Source organism: Aulonocara stuartgranti (assembly GCF_965226115.1).
Source record: "Aulonocara stuartgranti genome assembly, chromosome: 18".
Taxonomy (NCBI): domain Eukaryota; kingdom Metazoa; phylum Chordata; class Actinopteri; order Cichliformes; family Cichlidae; genus Aulonocara; species Aulonocara stuartgranti.
This window is the reverse complement of record NC_138954.1, coordinates 17702346-17719429: the sequence shown is the minus strand read 5'-3', so window position 1 is coordinate 17719429 and position 17084 is coordinate 17702346. Positions and strand designations below refer to the sequence as shown.

General features: G+C 39.7%; 2 protein-coding genes across 6 annotated transcripts in view; one reads left to right on the top strand and one right to left on the bottom strand.

Annotated features, from left to right (window-relative positions):
• Positions 1-1114: 1114 nt before the first annotated feature.
• Positions 1115-6623, bottom strand: LOC309693492 (NAD-dependent protein deacylase sirtuin-5, mitochondrial-like). 5 transcript variants are annotated; one of them, XM_082512756.1, is made up of 10 exons: positions 6345-6595; positions 6195-6219; positions 5254-5358; positions 4809-4942; positions 4375-4600; positions 3617-3704; positions 3456-3509; positions 2548-2671; positions 2273-2388; positions 1115-2094 (listed from the first exon to the last, which is right to left on the bottom strand). In XM_082512756.1, coding segments are annotated over exons 2-10 (921 nt in total). In that variant the 5' UTR covers positions 6196-6219; positions 6345-6595; the 3' UTR covers positions 1115-2021. The 5 variants fall into 5 exon arrangements, with proteins under 5 accessions (XP_082368882.1, XP_082368883.1, XP_082368885.1 ...); XM_082512757.1 differs by lacking the exon at positions 6195-6219 and having other exon boundaries at positions 6503-6623; XM_082512759.1 differs by lacking the exon at positions 6195-6219 and having other exon boundaries at positions 6562-6619.
• Positions 6624-7143: 520 nt separating this feature from the next.
• LOC309693491 (phosphatase and actin regulator 1-like) overlaps positions 7144-17084 on the top strand; it is a 48665-nt gene continuing 38724 nt past the window's right edge. The window contains exon 1 of the mRNA XM_082512753.1: positions 7144-7319. Within this exon, the coding sequence (XP_082368879.1) occupies positions 7208-7319 (112 nt within the window). The 5' untranslated portion in view covers positions 7144-7207. The remainder of the gene's footprint in view (positions 7320-17084) is intronic.

The window sequence follows — 17084 nt, the reverse complement described above, 5'->3', positions numbered from 1 at the left end:
TGTCTCTCTCATTTCCATTGAATGACTTAACAATGTTAGCCCAGTCGGTAAATGAAGATAAAACACTTGAGAAGCATTTCCAGTAGCATGCACCGGGCCAGTGTCTCCAAACCGGGGAAAACACAACATAGCAGCGAGAAGAGACTTTTGTTACACAGCAGCTTTTAACAGTTTTGTAGCCTTTGTGGTGGTTCTTTTGGTGACGTGTTTGTTAGTTTCTGTAAGTAGGTGTCTAAAGCATCTCTGTAAACAGTCACCAGTGTTTGCAGGTTAACTTCGCTTTATGGGGTTAAACACTGCATGATGCAATTAGTCATAGCCTGAACAAGAGAAAGTTAGGGAAAAATAAAAACTACACAAGGAAAAATATACTTTAGCAATCGGCTAACAAAAAAGTAACACAAAGACACACTAATTCTAATAATAGTCTTAAAACATGCAATTTATCAAGATCCCTGTAAGAAATCAGCTTGGACAACAGAGGCCACCTTGTGTCGCCTTGCTTTCCACTTCAAACTGTTTCCATTTTCAGCAGCATTATGATTGAGCTTGATATCGTTTCCTCAGCTCAGCTCAGTCGTAACAACTCTGGGTTCACTGATGGCCTAGGGGTACTTAAATCTGCATTTCCTCTCACTCATGCATGCTAAGAGCCGAATCTGAGAGGCCTTTTTTTCCCACCGTATCCCTCTCAGTGCAGAATTATACATCACTATGTAAGCAACATCTGAGATAGAAAGCTACACGCTGGCATCTACTGTTCACTTTCTGCACATGCAGGACTCTACAAGAGTAGCTTCCTTGTATTTTGCTAGGAAAATGGATACAAATGGTATTTTTCTGTGTTCCTAGTTTCATCATTTTTGACAATATCTTCAACACCACTGACTGAAATGCAGCCCCAAACCTGTTTTTGCAACAGTAGCAAAGTGCCAAAAGATTCTTTTTTTCCTTTCCTTTGCCAAGTGGTTCGTTATGCCCGGTACTGTAACCTACCAAGGCTTTACATTGCTGAAGTGGAGTAGAAACAGGTATACAACAACCAGCCCATTTACCATTCACCAAAGACATTTATGACTTTTTTAAAATCAACACAATAAGCTCTCACCAAATATCAATTTAGTGTTTTATTGTATTGAGTTTTTTAATAAAGGTATTGGCAGTCTTACTGAAATACATCATGACACATTGTGCGTATCGTTTTGGACAAAGAAGATGTTTTTGTTCTTTAGACACGTCCCACCAAGAGATGAGAAACATCATTTTGTAATACAGACACTGAGAAGTATATAAAAAAAAAATATCAAATGCATGATGGATAATCCATGTAACATAACAAGACCCATGTCATAATAAACACAATTAACCAGCATAGAGAGTAAATGACAGGCATAACCTGAATTTTTCACTTCCTCTCTGTTCTTGGTCAACAGCAAACTCTGTACACTGGAATAAATCTCTGTAACATTGAAAGATTTGTACTTGAAACTTAAAGCAAGCATTTGGTCAAGGTTGTGTAAACAGTCTGAAAAGGCACTAGATTATATTATGATTTGTACATCTCTTCATGCAGTAGAAAGAGAAAAGTGGAATACTCTACCAGAAGTAATATGTTGATCTACAGCTTCATTTTAGAGAACAACAGTGCTAACATTTAATGATCTTCTCATTAACATCCATTATGAAAGAATACCCTTTGATGTCTGACTTTTGTTTTGATTTTTACATGCATGTTCTCCCTTTCCTTTTTAAGCTGCATAGTTCACACGATATCATGTAACATAAAAAAATCATGATCTGATTCCAGTTAGTGAGCTACATTTTCAAGTATTAAGAAATTCATCTCAAAAATTGTCAAGAAGCTTAATGATTTACAAAATACCTTAAAGCACATTAACAGCTACAATGATTTAAAGAGATTTGGAGTATTGCTAAGAAATGTCTGGGCTGCACTGGCTTGTAGGTTTTATTTTGTTTTTTTGAATCTAACTGATGTTGAAAAAGTCAGCCCGGTGTTTTTTTTAAAAAACCTCTGACTCATGTTGTGCCAAAGCTTGAGGCAGTGTAGTTCCACATGGACCCTGGAAATGGTACCTGTGACAGACACACACACACACACACACACACACACACACACACACACACACACACACACACACACACACACACACACACAGAAACACATTGAAGGTGAGAATTGTACGTCTGAAGGGCGTGTAGGTGGTCTAACTTCATCTTATTTAATGAGGACTGTGTTATTTGACTGACTTACATGAAATATTCTGATTTCGGTGTTGTATGTATATTAAACTCCGCCACTGGAACACCTCTGGATGCAATACGAGGGCCAAACATGGCTGCTGGGTAAACAATAGAAGATGCTCCCACCTATAGGAAAACAACAATCAACAATGACCTCCAGTGGCAACTTATATGGGAAAAACACAGGTCGAGTAATTTCTTAGCAAATATTGTGTTACATGACAATACTACACAGGAAGAATACAGTATATATCACACGTGCATATTGAAATTAAAATGACTCACCACGAGACAAAGATCACAGGTTTCAATTTCTTTTTCCACCTTGGTAAGAATGTGAGAGTCCAGCGTCTCCCCAAAAAACACCACATTGGGCCTCAGAAGACCATTACACTCTCTTTCTTCACACCTACAAAGAGCAGTATAAAACCTCATTTCCTCCAGTATAAAGTCCTCATGTTAATGGTCTCATACTTTTTCAAATTCTATCCAGACTGACAAAGATGTGGCCAGAAAAGCCAAATGCTTGATAATTAAAGATGATAAAATCTAAGAATAAGCCGTTTTCTCAGGAGATGTCAATGTGCAACTTTTCAGCCATATTTTCAGTGACACCTATAAGCAAAACTGGATTTGAAGTATTTATAGCGCACTGCTGCCCCCCAGTGGAAGAACTGACCTGACTAACAGGAACATTGGAGTTGAGTTTAAACTCATTCAGCAGGAAAAACCTGCAGGCCTGCAGCAGCTCAAAGAGACAACAGGGTCACCGGAGGTGGGTGGAGATGATGGGTAACCTAAACCTTCACAATAATGCAGATGGCATGCTTCCCTTAAGTGTGCATTTTCGTAGCTATTGTGTTTTCTTATTAAAAAGATTCCATGTTTTTGATATTTGTTTCCTTTCTAACAAGCACACGCTTTTCGAAAGGGGAGAAAGATTTCCCGGTGAGGCACACAGAATTACACAAAAAAATATGTAAACGTCACACAGTGCATAAACAGCCAAGCTGACAATTGCTTAGTGTTTGCATAATCATATGCAATTAGAATAAGTTTGCTTATTAGACTGGTGCAGAATACAGAATTTGAGGAAACTAATTTTGCGTCTGACCGACTACAGTATATGCAAAACAAAAAGCTTAGCAAATCTGTCTGTCAGTGTTATTAATATGGCATGAAAGTAATCCCACCTTGGCAGCTTATCCACAGGAATCTGGGCATCAGGAACATCTGGGCCAGGGTCACTGCACATTAATACAGCAAAGACTGTGGGTTAAAGAGTGATCCACCCATGCTGGAGGTTTATGTTGATCAATGTAAGAGTTGGTATTTCAAAGGTTCTGTTACTCACCCTTTGTTTTTTAAGGGAGCACATATGGGGCTTCTCTTGTTCACTGACACATGACCGCAACTCATACAGCGCGTCTCCATCAGACTGCCTGCAGTTACACACAGAAAACACAGCTGTTGCACATTAGAGTGCTGGGATCACAGAAAACATCTCGTGGGAACAGACAGAAGAAAGATTTTAGCAGGTGAGTCAAACGTTTTAGCACTCTGGCCACTCTCAAAACAGTATGAAAATAGAGAAGCCAGTCAAAATGTTCCTCTAAAAGGCCAACTTAACACTTGAGCAGGACACTTCTTGGACTTTTCTCCACTGACATTAAATTACTGACTAAATCTGTGGGCTTGAGAGACCAACCACTATGAATCAGATTTTTCCATATCCCAGCGAAACCACAACAGCGCTGTCAAAGTTTCCACTAATATCTACACAAGTTGTTTTAGGATGACTGTACATTGTTAACACAAACTGGAAAAGTTGTTCAATTTCAGAACTTAAAACTGAGTGTGAAACTGAAGATACCTATAGAGTGAAATTCTTTTAATATTAGCACACAAAACTAGACATGGAGGTAGTGAGTCACAAAAACAGCAAGGCCATTCTGACAGTGCAGTTCTCTGCCAAGGCATGCTGTCATGCTCCAGCTTGCAACCAAGTTTCATATAATTCCTCCTGGTAGTTTTTACATAATCCTGCACGTAATGAAATTAAACAGCTGCTATTTGCATTTTGTATCTGTTGTCACTTGCTCTGCTCCTCACCGTGAACGTTGAGCACATGTTTGGACCCAGCCTGACGGTGCAGGTCATCTATGCACTGAGTGATGATGACCACAGAGCGTCCCTGCTTCTTCAGCCGAGCCTCGCATTCTGCTAAAGCCAAATGGACAGCGCTGGGCTTCTTGTTCATCACAAGCTCCCTTCTGTAATGGTAGAACTCCCAGACTCGAGATGGGTCGCGAGAGAAGGCCTCTGGCGTTGCAAGGTCCTGAGGACAGATCCACATGGTTGTGTTTTAAGCACAGACTTTAAAGGTCAGAAGGCTGCCATCAAAATGCACAATCCAAAGGCATATTTAACTGAAAGGGAAAACACAAATACAACCTAAAAAAAAAAAAAAAAAAATGAAATAAGAAAAGAAAAGAAAAAATAAAATGCATCCATGTAAAAGTGTGTGCTGCTTCTTTATGAGTTACCTGAGACAGCCACTTCCTCCACTTCTCATTCTTTCCACGAAAGGTTGGTACTCCGCTCTCTGCGCTTACACCAGCTCCTGTTATGATGGCTATGTGCTTGGCTTTGGAAAACACCTCACGGAATTCAGACATGTCTAGGAAAATATAATAAAAACTACTTTTACATCAGAGCAGAAAGCACAATTGCAAGCGTTGAAACCCTTCAGACATAATGATGATACCCAGATGAGTTAAGAAAAAAACATAATCATTTTAATTTCGATAGAATCAAGCAGCCTGTCTTCTTTTCAGTTACCGTGATGCACTTCCTACTTCTTAATTAAGCGCATCAGGATTTAGTTGTTTGCTTTTCATGAACTGACTTCTTACTCGGGTTCTATATGTCACAGAATGATGTAACTCAAACATTGTACTATGTAGTACTATGCACAAGTGTTCATTTTACCTGAGCTGTGTTTCACTGCATCAGCCAGCGGTCCTTTGGTCACATGAGAGGAGCACATTCGAAGCCCAAGAGCAACGACAGCTCGATTTCGGAGAAGCATTGTCACTGGAAGACCAGATAAAGATAGAAAAAGGCTGAAAATCCAATGTGTAACCTCACGCATGCTCACACAAGATGTTTGAAGGGACAGTGTAAGAGTCACCGTTTAAGCACAGTATAAAAGAGGTTTTGATCTAAATCATAGCACATCAGTGAGTGGAAGTGTATGTGTAGCTGGTGGTTAAGTGGTGTAATCCACGTAAACATGGATTACAGGTCAGCAACAAAACAGTATGATGCAGCTTTGGGAGTCCTGGGTGGTGTGACAGGGTGAGACATCCTCTGTGATGTGTCACAACACATGATAAATACATCATACTGCCATCAGGAGGAAGGTCTTTTAGACCTTGTAGCATAACTGATGAACAAATCCAGTTGATATGAGAGTCGCTCACTTTGCTGCAGCACTTATTGTTTTGCTTTACTTGTATTTATCTGACAGTCGCCACGAGACACAAATGGCGCTTCCGAAAGGACAATAAATGCAAAATTCAGTGCCTGTTTTGCTTTATATGCCAGTGAAATATAAATACAAAAAAGGCACGTAAATGAATACAGCTGCAACGTAACTCAGATAGCCTGCCTTTTTAGGCCCCGATAAGACACGCGAATGTCGCGTATTAAACCCAAAGAAGGTTGCCAGTTCTTCCTACTTTGAGGCCAACGGAAAATAACAGAAAATGACAAAAGTGAGTGCCCATTAACCTGAATAAACTACCTATTACGTTTAACGAGATGTCAAGCCTAAGGTTAAAAAACATGTCAAAAGGTGCTTAAGCTAATCTAGGCGTTAAAGGCTATAAAGATTCTGCACAATCCGAGTACACGTTACAACTACTTACTGCTGCGGCTCTTTGTCGCGCGTTTCTTCCAAAAATAACCCAAAGAAGCGTTTCAGCCGATGAATTAATGAAAAGAAGACATTGTTAACTGCAGCTAACAAGTTGCAAACTCATTAACAAACTCCAAACATCGGCTGCGTCGACATGTACCCGTTTTAAAGTCGGGGGGAGGAGTAGCCACAGGGATCAAATCGTGCTCGCTGTCAAATAAGCAGGAAGTAGCCAGTCCATCCGAACATGTATCTGTTGATACTACAAATATGAGCGTGTTTTAAATAAACTTGCTACAATACATTTATTGTGCTCACCTCGCTGCGATATAAACCTTCTATCAGAGCAGAGTGCCACAACGAGTTTTCTTGTTTACCTGTACGCTTGATTATCGTGAGCAGCCGTAAACGTATCAAACTGTCGTAAATAGTACTCGCGAGCGTGACCGCCACCTGCTGGCGCGTTGGCGAAATTGCAGTTCATTCAAGATGATTCATTCATTCTCAGGTTTAACGATTCAGTGGTTTCAACTTTTTATGCTTAAAAAAATAAAAGCTCTGACAAACGGATAGAGATTTTATCAAATAAGATTATTTCAGATATATTATAAGTAATTATTTTGGTTCGAAAAAAATATTTATTTCCATACAGCACAAATGTATTTAACCGTAATATAATTGTATACATCGTAACCTATAAAGTCCTAATCTCTTCTAATTTGAGATTATATGTTTCAGTTTTTACATGTGAAAAAATCTGAATTGATCAATGATAATGAAATGATCATATCATGGCTTTATATAGCCCTTCGCACTGTGTAGTGTATGCATGTCATAACCCACCAACGCCTCTCTCTCTCTCTCTCTCTCTCTCTCTCTTTTGCTCTCTCTCTCTCCCCCTCTCTCGCTCTCTCGCTCCTTCCCGTCATCAATAGCTACCTCCCAGCGTGTGAGAGTGGCCGTGGTTCTGCATCTGCCCCCAGTCGGCCAGAGCAGTCTCCACTGGACACTGGGTGAAAATTGATGGCGACCACTCCAGCCAACAGCACAGACCGCAGACCGATAAGGAGACTCCGCTCCAAGAGTGAAACACCATATCTTATAGAAGCACGACTCTCCTCCAGCATGCGGACAGGTAAGAGCACATCCATCCAGCCGTCATGCTCTCAGATCTTCTTGTTGGATGTTTTTTCTGTCCCCCTTTCCAGATGTCGTTCAATGATGTGGGTGGAGTGAGGAGATTACGGTCTAAAATACGCTCCTGTTTTTATGCGAATGAGCTTCCACAGAATGTGTGGATTTGTAGGACAGGTTTTGGGGTGTGGGATTTAATCCTCAAAATCTGTTAATGGGTAGCTTTAGATATTTTTGAAAGGGAGGGAGAAATGTGAGTGAAATGTTATGCAACTTTGTAGACTAACGCTGAGGCATGGTGTCCGCTGCAAAACTCCAGAATACAGAAAATATACAGATTTTTACATTTTTATTTATTTATTTATTTCATAGCTTTAAATAGCAGTCTCGTGTGGATTTTGATTTCGTCAGCGTTTGGTAATTGCTACCACTGTAATTCAACGCAGTTACATAATAATGAAAAAAAAAATCTTCAACGTGACCCTGTAGTAGCCCCAGCTTTGGCTGTGGTGCACAAAAAATCAGGTGGGATGTCCGAAGTCCTGCATGTATTTCTCTCTCTCGGATTCTAATCACTGCATTATAAACAGCTGTCATTGATCCGAGATGATGCTGGTGGCGAACAGTCTCCCGTCTCCATCACCCTGTGCAAAGTGTGTTGCATCCCCTGTTACCATGGTGATTTGGCATTTTATGCTGACTGAGTCAACCGGATTCAGATCTTCTGCACTACAGTGTGATTATGATACACTACAAAGCTGCATCCAACAGTCTGTTTCGGCGACAGATCTCATCACAGTCACGCCAGTTAGCAGCCTACTATGAAGGATGTTTGATAGCTTGTTTTGTATCACAGCCAAAAATGTGGTTTTCTCTTATTGGTCTCATTAATTGAATCACATGCCCTGCTGTTTTTCGTTTCTCATAAAGCTTCTATATAATAAGCTGGCGAAGTTCCTCTTGTCCTGCTGTATCAGCTTGCTGGCATCACACCCATCATCCACTCAGCAAAATGTATAGGGTGCTGAAGCTGCCATGTCTGTAGTGTGTAAGGTTTGGATGTTGGCCAGATGTCCATGTATTGTAGCTTTCAAAAGATCCTTTCTTTATTTGAAACTACCACACAATGGCACATATTTTCACCTGAATATCACAAATATCTTTATAAAGGATGGCTTTAGATGAAATTACTGTGCTAATGAGAAGAAGTTTGAACAGTGATAAAGCAGTGTCGCGTCATTATGAAATCATGTGTTAGTAATTCATCAATGAATCATTTGGTTGCAAAGTGTCCTAAAAATGAGTGAAAATACCCAATGTGGCACCTTTAATTCCTCCCCCATCACCCCGAGCAACACTTCCAAATCTCAAAGAGTAAGACATTCATAAAATACAGGAAATTTGCTTGGAAGAAAATCATCTACACATATTATTCACATATTATTATCATTATCATCATTGTTTCCCAAATGTAAGATAAATAAAGTGTTTCTCATCTCATCATCATCATAGTCCTTTACAAGAAAAATAAGCAGTAAAATGCTCCCATAAAGAAAATCTTTCCTGCCTCATACCACAACCCCTGAAGTCCTTTGTTAGATTGTATTATATTTAGATTTTGATTTGTTCAGATCTTTACTTTTTCTTTTTTCAGTTAAATTAAGCTTTTTCTTTTCCCACCTTTCTAATACTTGCTTCAAGGCTGGTTTACATGTTTTGGCTGCTGCAACAAAGTAATTTCCCAGCTTTTTGGGATAAACAAAGTACATATCCTATTTGAAAAGCCAAACCTTGAAATCAGTTAATGGTCGCTTGTTAAGAGTATTTTATGCAGTTTTATGCTTGAAGAGCGGAGCATGTGCAGTCTCACATCAGGACAGCTTGGATTCCAGTGCAGCTTGTCATTGCACGGCAGCTGTATTGACAGCTCCCAGGTGTGCAGTGCGAGCCCAGGCAGCACCGGATGCTCACTTGTGTTTTTCTTGACATATGAAAAAGAGGGGAAAAAAGAAACAGTTCGAGTCTATTTTGCTTTCACCAGTGAGTGTTTGGCCTGTGGAGACGAGCCTGTTGTCAGTGACAGGACACTGTCAGTTGTCTCTGTGCTTCATTTTTATTTTCCTACTCTACCATCGAGCTCACACAAAGCATAAAGATGGTACGGGGGCGAATTGTACAACAGTGCTGTTGACTCACTTCCACCTGTAGAAGTGGAGCAGGATTTAGCTTGCTTATTGCCAAGGAAACCAAAAGTCTTGTGCTTGTGCACCCAGGTGCTTAATAAAGATAAATGACCAGGGCTGCCAAGTATGTGAAGCAAGTACTAAGCAATTATCTCTCTGTAGTTCACAGCAAGACATTGAATAGTTACCTGTCATGCATTTAAACTCTTATAATGGTTTAAACACACCCCAGTTCTCTGCACAGAAAGAAAATATGGTAAATGAAAAACAAATGTTTTGGCTTTTGTTGTTGTTGTTTTTGTTTCCTTTAATAAATGAAAGAGAGCATAATGAGATTATGATCAATACACCACTAATCCTGTACGGGATTATTATGCTTTGTGTTCATTCATGTCTGCAAAGTTTATCTGGGAAGGTTTATCTGTGCGATCATTAGAAGATGAACTGAAGGTTCATATCTTGTCTTGCTTTATCCCCTAAGACTAAAAGTAGGTTTAGCTAGCCCATGCATGGATCAGGCATCCCCAGTCTTTGCTGTAACTTTGACTTTTACAGAGATAAGGCTGAGGCTTACAAATAAGAGGTACTATAAGGGTTTGTAATGGAATTAGGGTTCACGTATGAAACATGGCTTTATTGCACTGACCTGTGTAGAGCCAGTGCTTATCTAATTTGCCCTGCAGTTAAATGGCTCTGCACACAGACATAATAACATAAAGGCATCAGTTACCGCGTTGCTGTCAACGATAAAACACGAAAGGGGGTGTAGGTGTTGACAGACGGCTGACCTATGTGTCAAGACTGATTCCAGTCTGTACCGCTTGTCATGATGCTTTATATTATTAGGACACACACACACATACACACACACACACAGACATGCGTGGTGTCTGGGATAGCAGCTGTGAGCTGACAGAGAATCATCACTGTTTAGCTAAGCATCCTGTCTATGGGTTTTTAACAAAAAACAAAAAAACAAAAAACTAAACAGAGATTTGTGCTCGTGCATTCGTTTCACTGTAAACTTTCGTGAAGACAAAGTGTGCATACATGTCAGTTCTTTGTTAGCGCTTTGCCAGCTGACACAGCATTGTTTAACTGGAAGAGCTTGCCTTGTTGGTTTTTTATTCGCTTATCATTCAGCTGCTTGACTACAGCCCCATCTGTTTTCTGTCTGCTTCACACAAGAAAGTCTCCCAGTTAAAAGGAGCTGGCACTTCTGATTTTCTACTAAAATATCTCTGATAACTGATCAGACTTCTTTGAATTTTCTCACATCTTTTCCATCACAATTAACCTATCATTCTGTCTCAGTCCCTCATTTCTCCTTTTGTTGAAAATAATTGATTCCCATATTTCTATTGTCAGATACAATCTGTTTTAATACCAGAATACATTGATAAAATCACAATTTGATATTATGGAGTAGATAGATTTTTCACTTTTCTTACTTTGTCACACTGTTGAGATGTGTTGAAATGTTATCCACACAGAGCTTGCCTCTAGCTAATCATTTCATAAACACTTAGTACAAAAATCCTGCTTATGGCAGTTTGGATTCCCACTATTATCTTTAGATATTTTTGTGGGTGTACATTGTTTGTTCTGTTTTTCTAGACTTAACACACAGTCCAGCTTCCTCACCTAGTTTTCAAAGATTTTCATACCCCACAATAGTCTCAGCACACCCACTATACAAATATTAGTTATGGCAAACAGCTGGATGTTGTGTGGGGATGCCTGGAGGCTGGAGCTCCCGCTCTTATACCTGGCCTGCATGTAAATAAACTCAGACTTGGCTGCACTGCAGATGTTGGGATACTTTCCTCGGCTTTTGTGCAAATTTTATTTAATATTTATTTGCAGTCTTGCCTGTGCACAATGTGCATGCCGAGGCTTTTCATCCTAGACATTCTTGCAAATTCAGATGTACAGCCAAACGTGGAAAGACGCAAAGAGAAGCAGCATTAACATTTCACTTGGACACGTTCTGTCTGTCTCACAATTTGATGTTTGAGCCTGGCTTCTGTGCTGCAACCACATTAAGCTAAAAAAAGCCAAATTCAACTCATTCACCACCCACCGCTCTCTACTTCTCTCTTTCCGTGTTGCAGTGCCTGCTGTCCTAAAGAGTACAATCAATACACAGATGCATGGTGGGACGGGGCAAATTTTTGCTGCAGAGCTCTGCTCGCCAGCTGGGTTTACATGACAGCTTTTACAGTATGTCTGTACTGGACTGGAGAAATGTAACTGTAGTTTTCCTTGCAAGATGCCAGCAGTTATTTTGTCTTACCTTTTGCTATTTCAGCATTTAAATATACATATTTGTTTCCACAGAAGAAGATCTAAGCCAGTTTAATGTAAAAGGTGACTGCAAGGACAACTTCCACCAGAATTAGCAATCATCAATTCAAGCTGTCAGCCCTTTTTTTTTAAAAGGAAAAGTGAATTTCTGATGACCTAGTGGGGCTGAAATAAGTGCAGAGGCTGTAGAATTTGAAATGCTTCAGCTGTCTGTAGAGACGTTAGAGGGAATTAGCGAATGTGTTTAACAAAGTAGTGATAATAAGCAGCAAGAAATCTATATCAGTTCTCAATCTCTGTCTTTTGTGATTTATCGCATAGCCCCCATTGCAATTTCTGAAACACGAGCATACAGAGCGTGGCTGACATTTTAGACCATCTTATGAGAGACTGAAAAAACAACAGGCACCCATCTTCTCTATTTGGTTGCAAATGTGCCTTCTTGCCTTCGGGTGTTTAAGCTGCTGCCGTCTGGCAGGAGGTTCAGGCTGCTGAGGTCCCGAACAAATAGACTCAAGGACAGCTTTTACAACAGGGCAATAGCCCTGATCAATGTAAATAGCTGACCTGACTGGATACCTCCCTGGACTTTTTAGGGGGAGGTAACAATGTTTAAAACGATAACAATAATATTTATATTTATAACAAGGTGCAATAATAATTAATGTGCAATAATAACAGTGTGCAATACACATACACTTATTCTTCTTTTTTATACTAAGTTAATATACTGTGTTGTGTTGTTTGTTACGTTGTGATGTGTCATATCGTGTCGTGTTGTGTTATATGTAGTGCCAACGTAGGACAGTTTTTCCAATTTCATTGTACTACTGTACTATGTATGACTGTGCAATGACAATAAAGAGTTATCTTATCTTATCTTATCTTATCTTGTGCTGAAGCATCTCGGGTCTGAATAATACATGAGTGGGTAAATGAGAGCAGAAAATAGCAAAGCTATATCCAGAACTCTTACTGGATGTTCCTGCTCCGTGAACCATCAGAGAACCATCAGTGTCACCTGGCCTGAACACCTGCCAACCTCTCAAGGAAAAAAAAAAAATTAAAAAAAAATTAAAAGACAGGCAGGTGTCTTCTACGACAGCCTGCAGGAAGCTGCAGCTCTCTCTCTCTCTCTCAACAATCTTTCTCTCTCTTCACTTTCTTTTCATCTCTCTCCCTCTCCGTGTCACACTTTTAAGTGTGGAAAAGGCTTCTGGCTGTGATATGCTTTCCACATGCCAGCTGAGAAATAACGCATTTTTCAAAAAGCCTCGCAAGCCAAAGAACGCAGCACGATGATGTACTTATGGGCTTTATTTATAGTAAGTGTGTATGCACATTGGATAGAGATGGGTAAGGATTCCGCTGCAATAAAAAAGGCAGCATGGCCAAGGACCAATTATTACTAGACTCGAGAACCCTGTCTGAATCACTATTACTCTCTAATGCTGCTTTGAAAGAATGTAAGGCCACATGCATCGAATGACTTTGCGTATGAAGGAATAAAATGCAAAACACAAGCGTAGACTGCGCACAGGATCCAGGAGATGGATGGGTGGATGATATCCCTGTTATCTGCAGTGACAGTAAAATGTATGTTCTCAGCAGATGGTGTCAGCCAGTTGAGAGACATACAGTGTAATCTGTTAAGTGGAGAAGGCGAATGTATGAAGACAGAAATTTGATACAGGTGTCACAAATGCAATTCCCAGAGTGCACCAGCCCTTTAGGATCTTTCTGCTGAGTAAGTGTCTTCACAGAGTAAGAATCCCCTCAACACTGCCGCAAACCTGGGACTCAGTTCAATCAAAGCTGCATTGCACCACTCGCCCTCCTTTAAGATTGCATCCTTTTTCTAATGGTAAACCTAAGCTATATTGTGACAAATATTTTTAAACTAGGTGAATATTTATTCCAACAAAAATATTGATGGAATAATTTTTTGGATTATTAGTTGTTATGTAGTCAAAAAAAAAAGGCATTTTTTAAATTTTTGTTAAAATAATATTCAGCAGTTACTTTATGTTATAGTGCAGAGCTTATTTTGGAATGAAACTATTCAAATGAAATAAAAAGGTGTTGTGTTTTCCTTAAGAAAACAATATTGTAAATCATGCCTGCATTTTCCAGGCAGTATGCAATCTGCCATTATATTGTTTTCTAAGTCAAATATATTCTTTTAAAACATCAACTGTCAACATCTGTATATGTTATATATGTGTATATGGATATACAGCCCAGCTTCAACTTCCCAAATGTAAGAAGGATCTCTTATAGCTAAATAATGCTCCTTTTTTGATTAGCCCTTTAAAGCCTGATCCATGAAATAAGAAAATATTTTTTAAAAGTATTTTTTTTGAAAATGGATTGTTTAGTGAACCTTCTGACTAATTACAAAAATTAATATTAATTTGCATATATGAGTTTCAGTTTGTTCAGTTGGAATCCTATTTGCTATATCAGGCAGTTGATTTCAGTTTTTCAGGCGGGGGAGGATCACGCTGCTGATGTAGAAGACAAAAACTCACAAAATGTCATGCATCAAATATGATACACTTGGCTTTAAAGGGTTAGGTTCATTGGCAATTTCTAGCGTTAACATCAAGATGGGTACTGTACCACCTCATTCTCTCCCGGCAGAGCAAATTCAAGTGACACCATGAATAAATGCCTCAAAGCAGAACATAGACTGCATCATTTTTATTCTTTGTTTATTAACAACAAATAGCTACAGTGTAATCACATACTAATTCTCAACATGTGAGCTTTAAAACATTCAAGTACAAGAACATTACACTTTTACAGAAGCGTTTATATTAATTTAATATAGACTGCTTTTATCAGTGCTTAAAAAAATATGAAACACAGTGGTGGGTTTTTCATCCATACTGTAGTTGTTCTTCTAGCTCCTCCCTTTATGGGTTGCCACATTATAACATCTGCCACCATCTCACCTTGTCCCTAGTTTCCTATTCTTCCGCACTAACCCTCTCCTTCACTAAATCCATGAATCTCCTATGTGGTCTTCCTCTTTCCCTCCTGCCTGGTAACTCTCAACAACTCACCTTCAACAACCTTTGTCCAGTATATCCACTACTAGTATATCCTCCCTCTGCACAAACCATCTCAGCCTTGCCTCTCTAAACTTTTCTCCAAAGTAACATCTTCAGCTCGACCACCTGCAATTTGGTTAGCACCACCATCTCCAAACCATACATCATGCCAGCTCTCTGTACCATTTTGCAAAATCCTCCCTTTCACTGTTGCTGTTATCCCTCTGTTGGGACATTCAGAGTCACTATGATTAATTAAAGATATTGTCCTGTCACTCAGCCATTCATAATGCAGGCACCACTGTAGTGCGTTACACCTTAAACTTTGAAAATATGTGGCAGCGGTCATTCAGTAGGTCATCAGCAATCAGGAAAATTCTTGATGTGAAGTTTTTTTTATATTACTGAGCTACCGGTGCCTGAAACTAAATGATATTCGTCTTAACTTTATCAGAGCCAGAAGAGGCCAGAGGGGACCAAAGCTCTTTAGCTGAGCGCCCCCTCTGTAGTGCGCTGCTCTCTGAGAGAATGACAGATGAAAGACTTAGTCAGAGAAAACTCAGAGCGTCTGCAGACACAGACAGCAAGAACATCCAAGAGGAGTGGCACAGTCTGCCTGCCACTAATTACTGCAGAGCTCATTGGGGATTGCTTTGATTTTGTGGAATTTCTTCTGTTTCAGTTTCCACTAACCTGCTCTCAAATACTGTGATGTTTTTTTACAAATATAATCAAACTGTATTACAAAAGACTCTGTGCTGGTAGTGAAATATGAGGTACTCTGTCCTTTTCCTTTCTGCTAGCTTTATTAAATGGTAAATGGCCTGTATTTATATAGCGCTTTACTAGTCCCTAAGGACACCAAAGCGCTTTACATATCCAGTCATTCACACACACATTCACACACTGGTGATGGCAAGCTACATTGTAGCCACAGCCACCCTGGGGCGCACTGACAGAGGCGAGGCTGCCGGACACTGGTGCCACCGGGCCCTCTGACCACCACCAGTAGGCAACGGGTGAAGCGTCTTGCCCAAGGACACAACGACTGAGACTGTCCAAGCCAGGGCTCGAACCGGCAACCTTCCGATTACAAGGCGAACTCCCAACTCTTGAGCCACGATCACCACAAATAGGATTAACATCTAATGTGCTCTTACAACAAGAGATTTTAAACAAAAAGTTGCTATTTATCAAATAGCAACACAATTATTTACTTGACAGACAAATAAAAAAAAACAGTAAAAAGGAAAACCTGAAACCCTGGGACAGAAGAGGCTGGTGGTTTAGACAACCAATGTAAGGAAAGTTTTACAAAGTCGTGTGTTTGTCCTGTAAAACCATAAAAGACAGATACAAATGTTCAGCAGCACAATGTTCTGTCCAAAAATCGTTTCAAATTTGAAAGATGCAGTCATTAAAGCCTGTTGCCTGTCTTCATTTCATAAGAGAGGATGTGTGAAAATGTATATCATTATAATGGAGATGAATATGATATGTCAGTGTATTACAGTCTGCCTCTGGAAGATGAAATTAGGGCAGTCCTTGGAGCACCACTGCTCCCTGCTGGTGCAACTTTCACTTTTTGCAATTTAAATGTTCATACACTCAAAAGTGTTGCAAAGCTCTATTAATGAAAGCTCACTGTGTTAGTTACTGATTAAAAATATGTATATTAACTGAATATGTCATTTACATAAAAGAGATACATTGCTCGCAAGAGCTTTATGAACATTTCATCAACTGTCTGTGAAGATTCTCAGTCATCCAGGTCATCGTAGTCAAAGGAGCTTGCAAAGAAAAGCGTCTGGACTTCTTTAAGTTACTTGAAGACGTTTCACCTCTCATCCGAGAAGCTTCTTCAGTTCTAAGGTCAAATGGTGGAGAGTCCCAGATATAAACCTAGTGGGAGTATCCCCCCACATAGGGACAAAAGGACCCCCCTGACTCTCCACCATTTGACCTTAGAACTGAAGAAGCTTCTCGGATGAGAGGTGAAACGTCTTCAAGCAACTTAAAGAAGTCCAGACGCTTTTCTTTGCAAGCTCCTTTGATTTCATCAACTGACTGATACAAGAAAAATCATTAGTTGCCTAACACAGGTGAACAGCGATTTGACTGTCTCAGTCTTTAAAAGAAAGGATTTGCAGCTCATCAAGTGGACAATTTTCCATTTTTTTTACAGAAAATGTCCTGTTTTTTGTTTGTTTTTGTTTTTTC

Bases quoted from the DNA above. Each gene is read 5' to 3' on its own strand.
- LOC309693492 (XM_082512755.1), bottom strand. The intron at 4,601-4,808 runs GTAACTCATAAA...ATCTGTCCTCAG, and splicing joins GGAGGAAGTGGCTGTCTCAG to GACCTTGCAACGCCAGAGGC. The intron at 3,510-3,616 runs GTGAGTAACAGA...ATTAATGTGCAG, and splicing joins GCTCCCTTAAAAAACAAAGG to TGACCCTGGCCCAGATGTTC.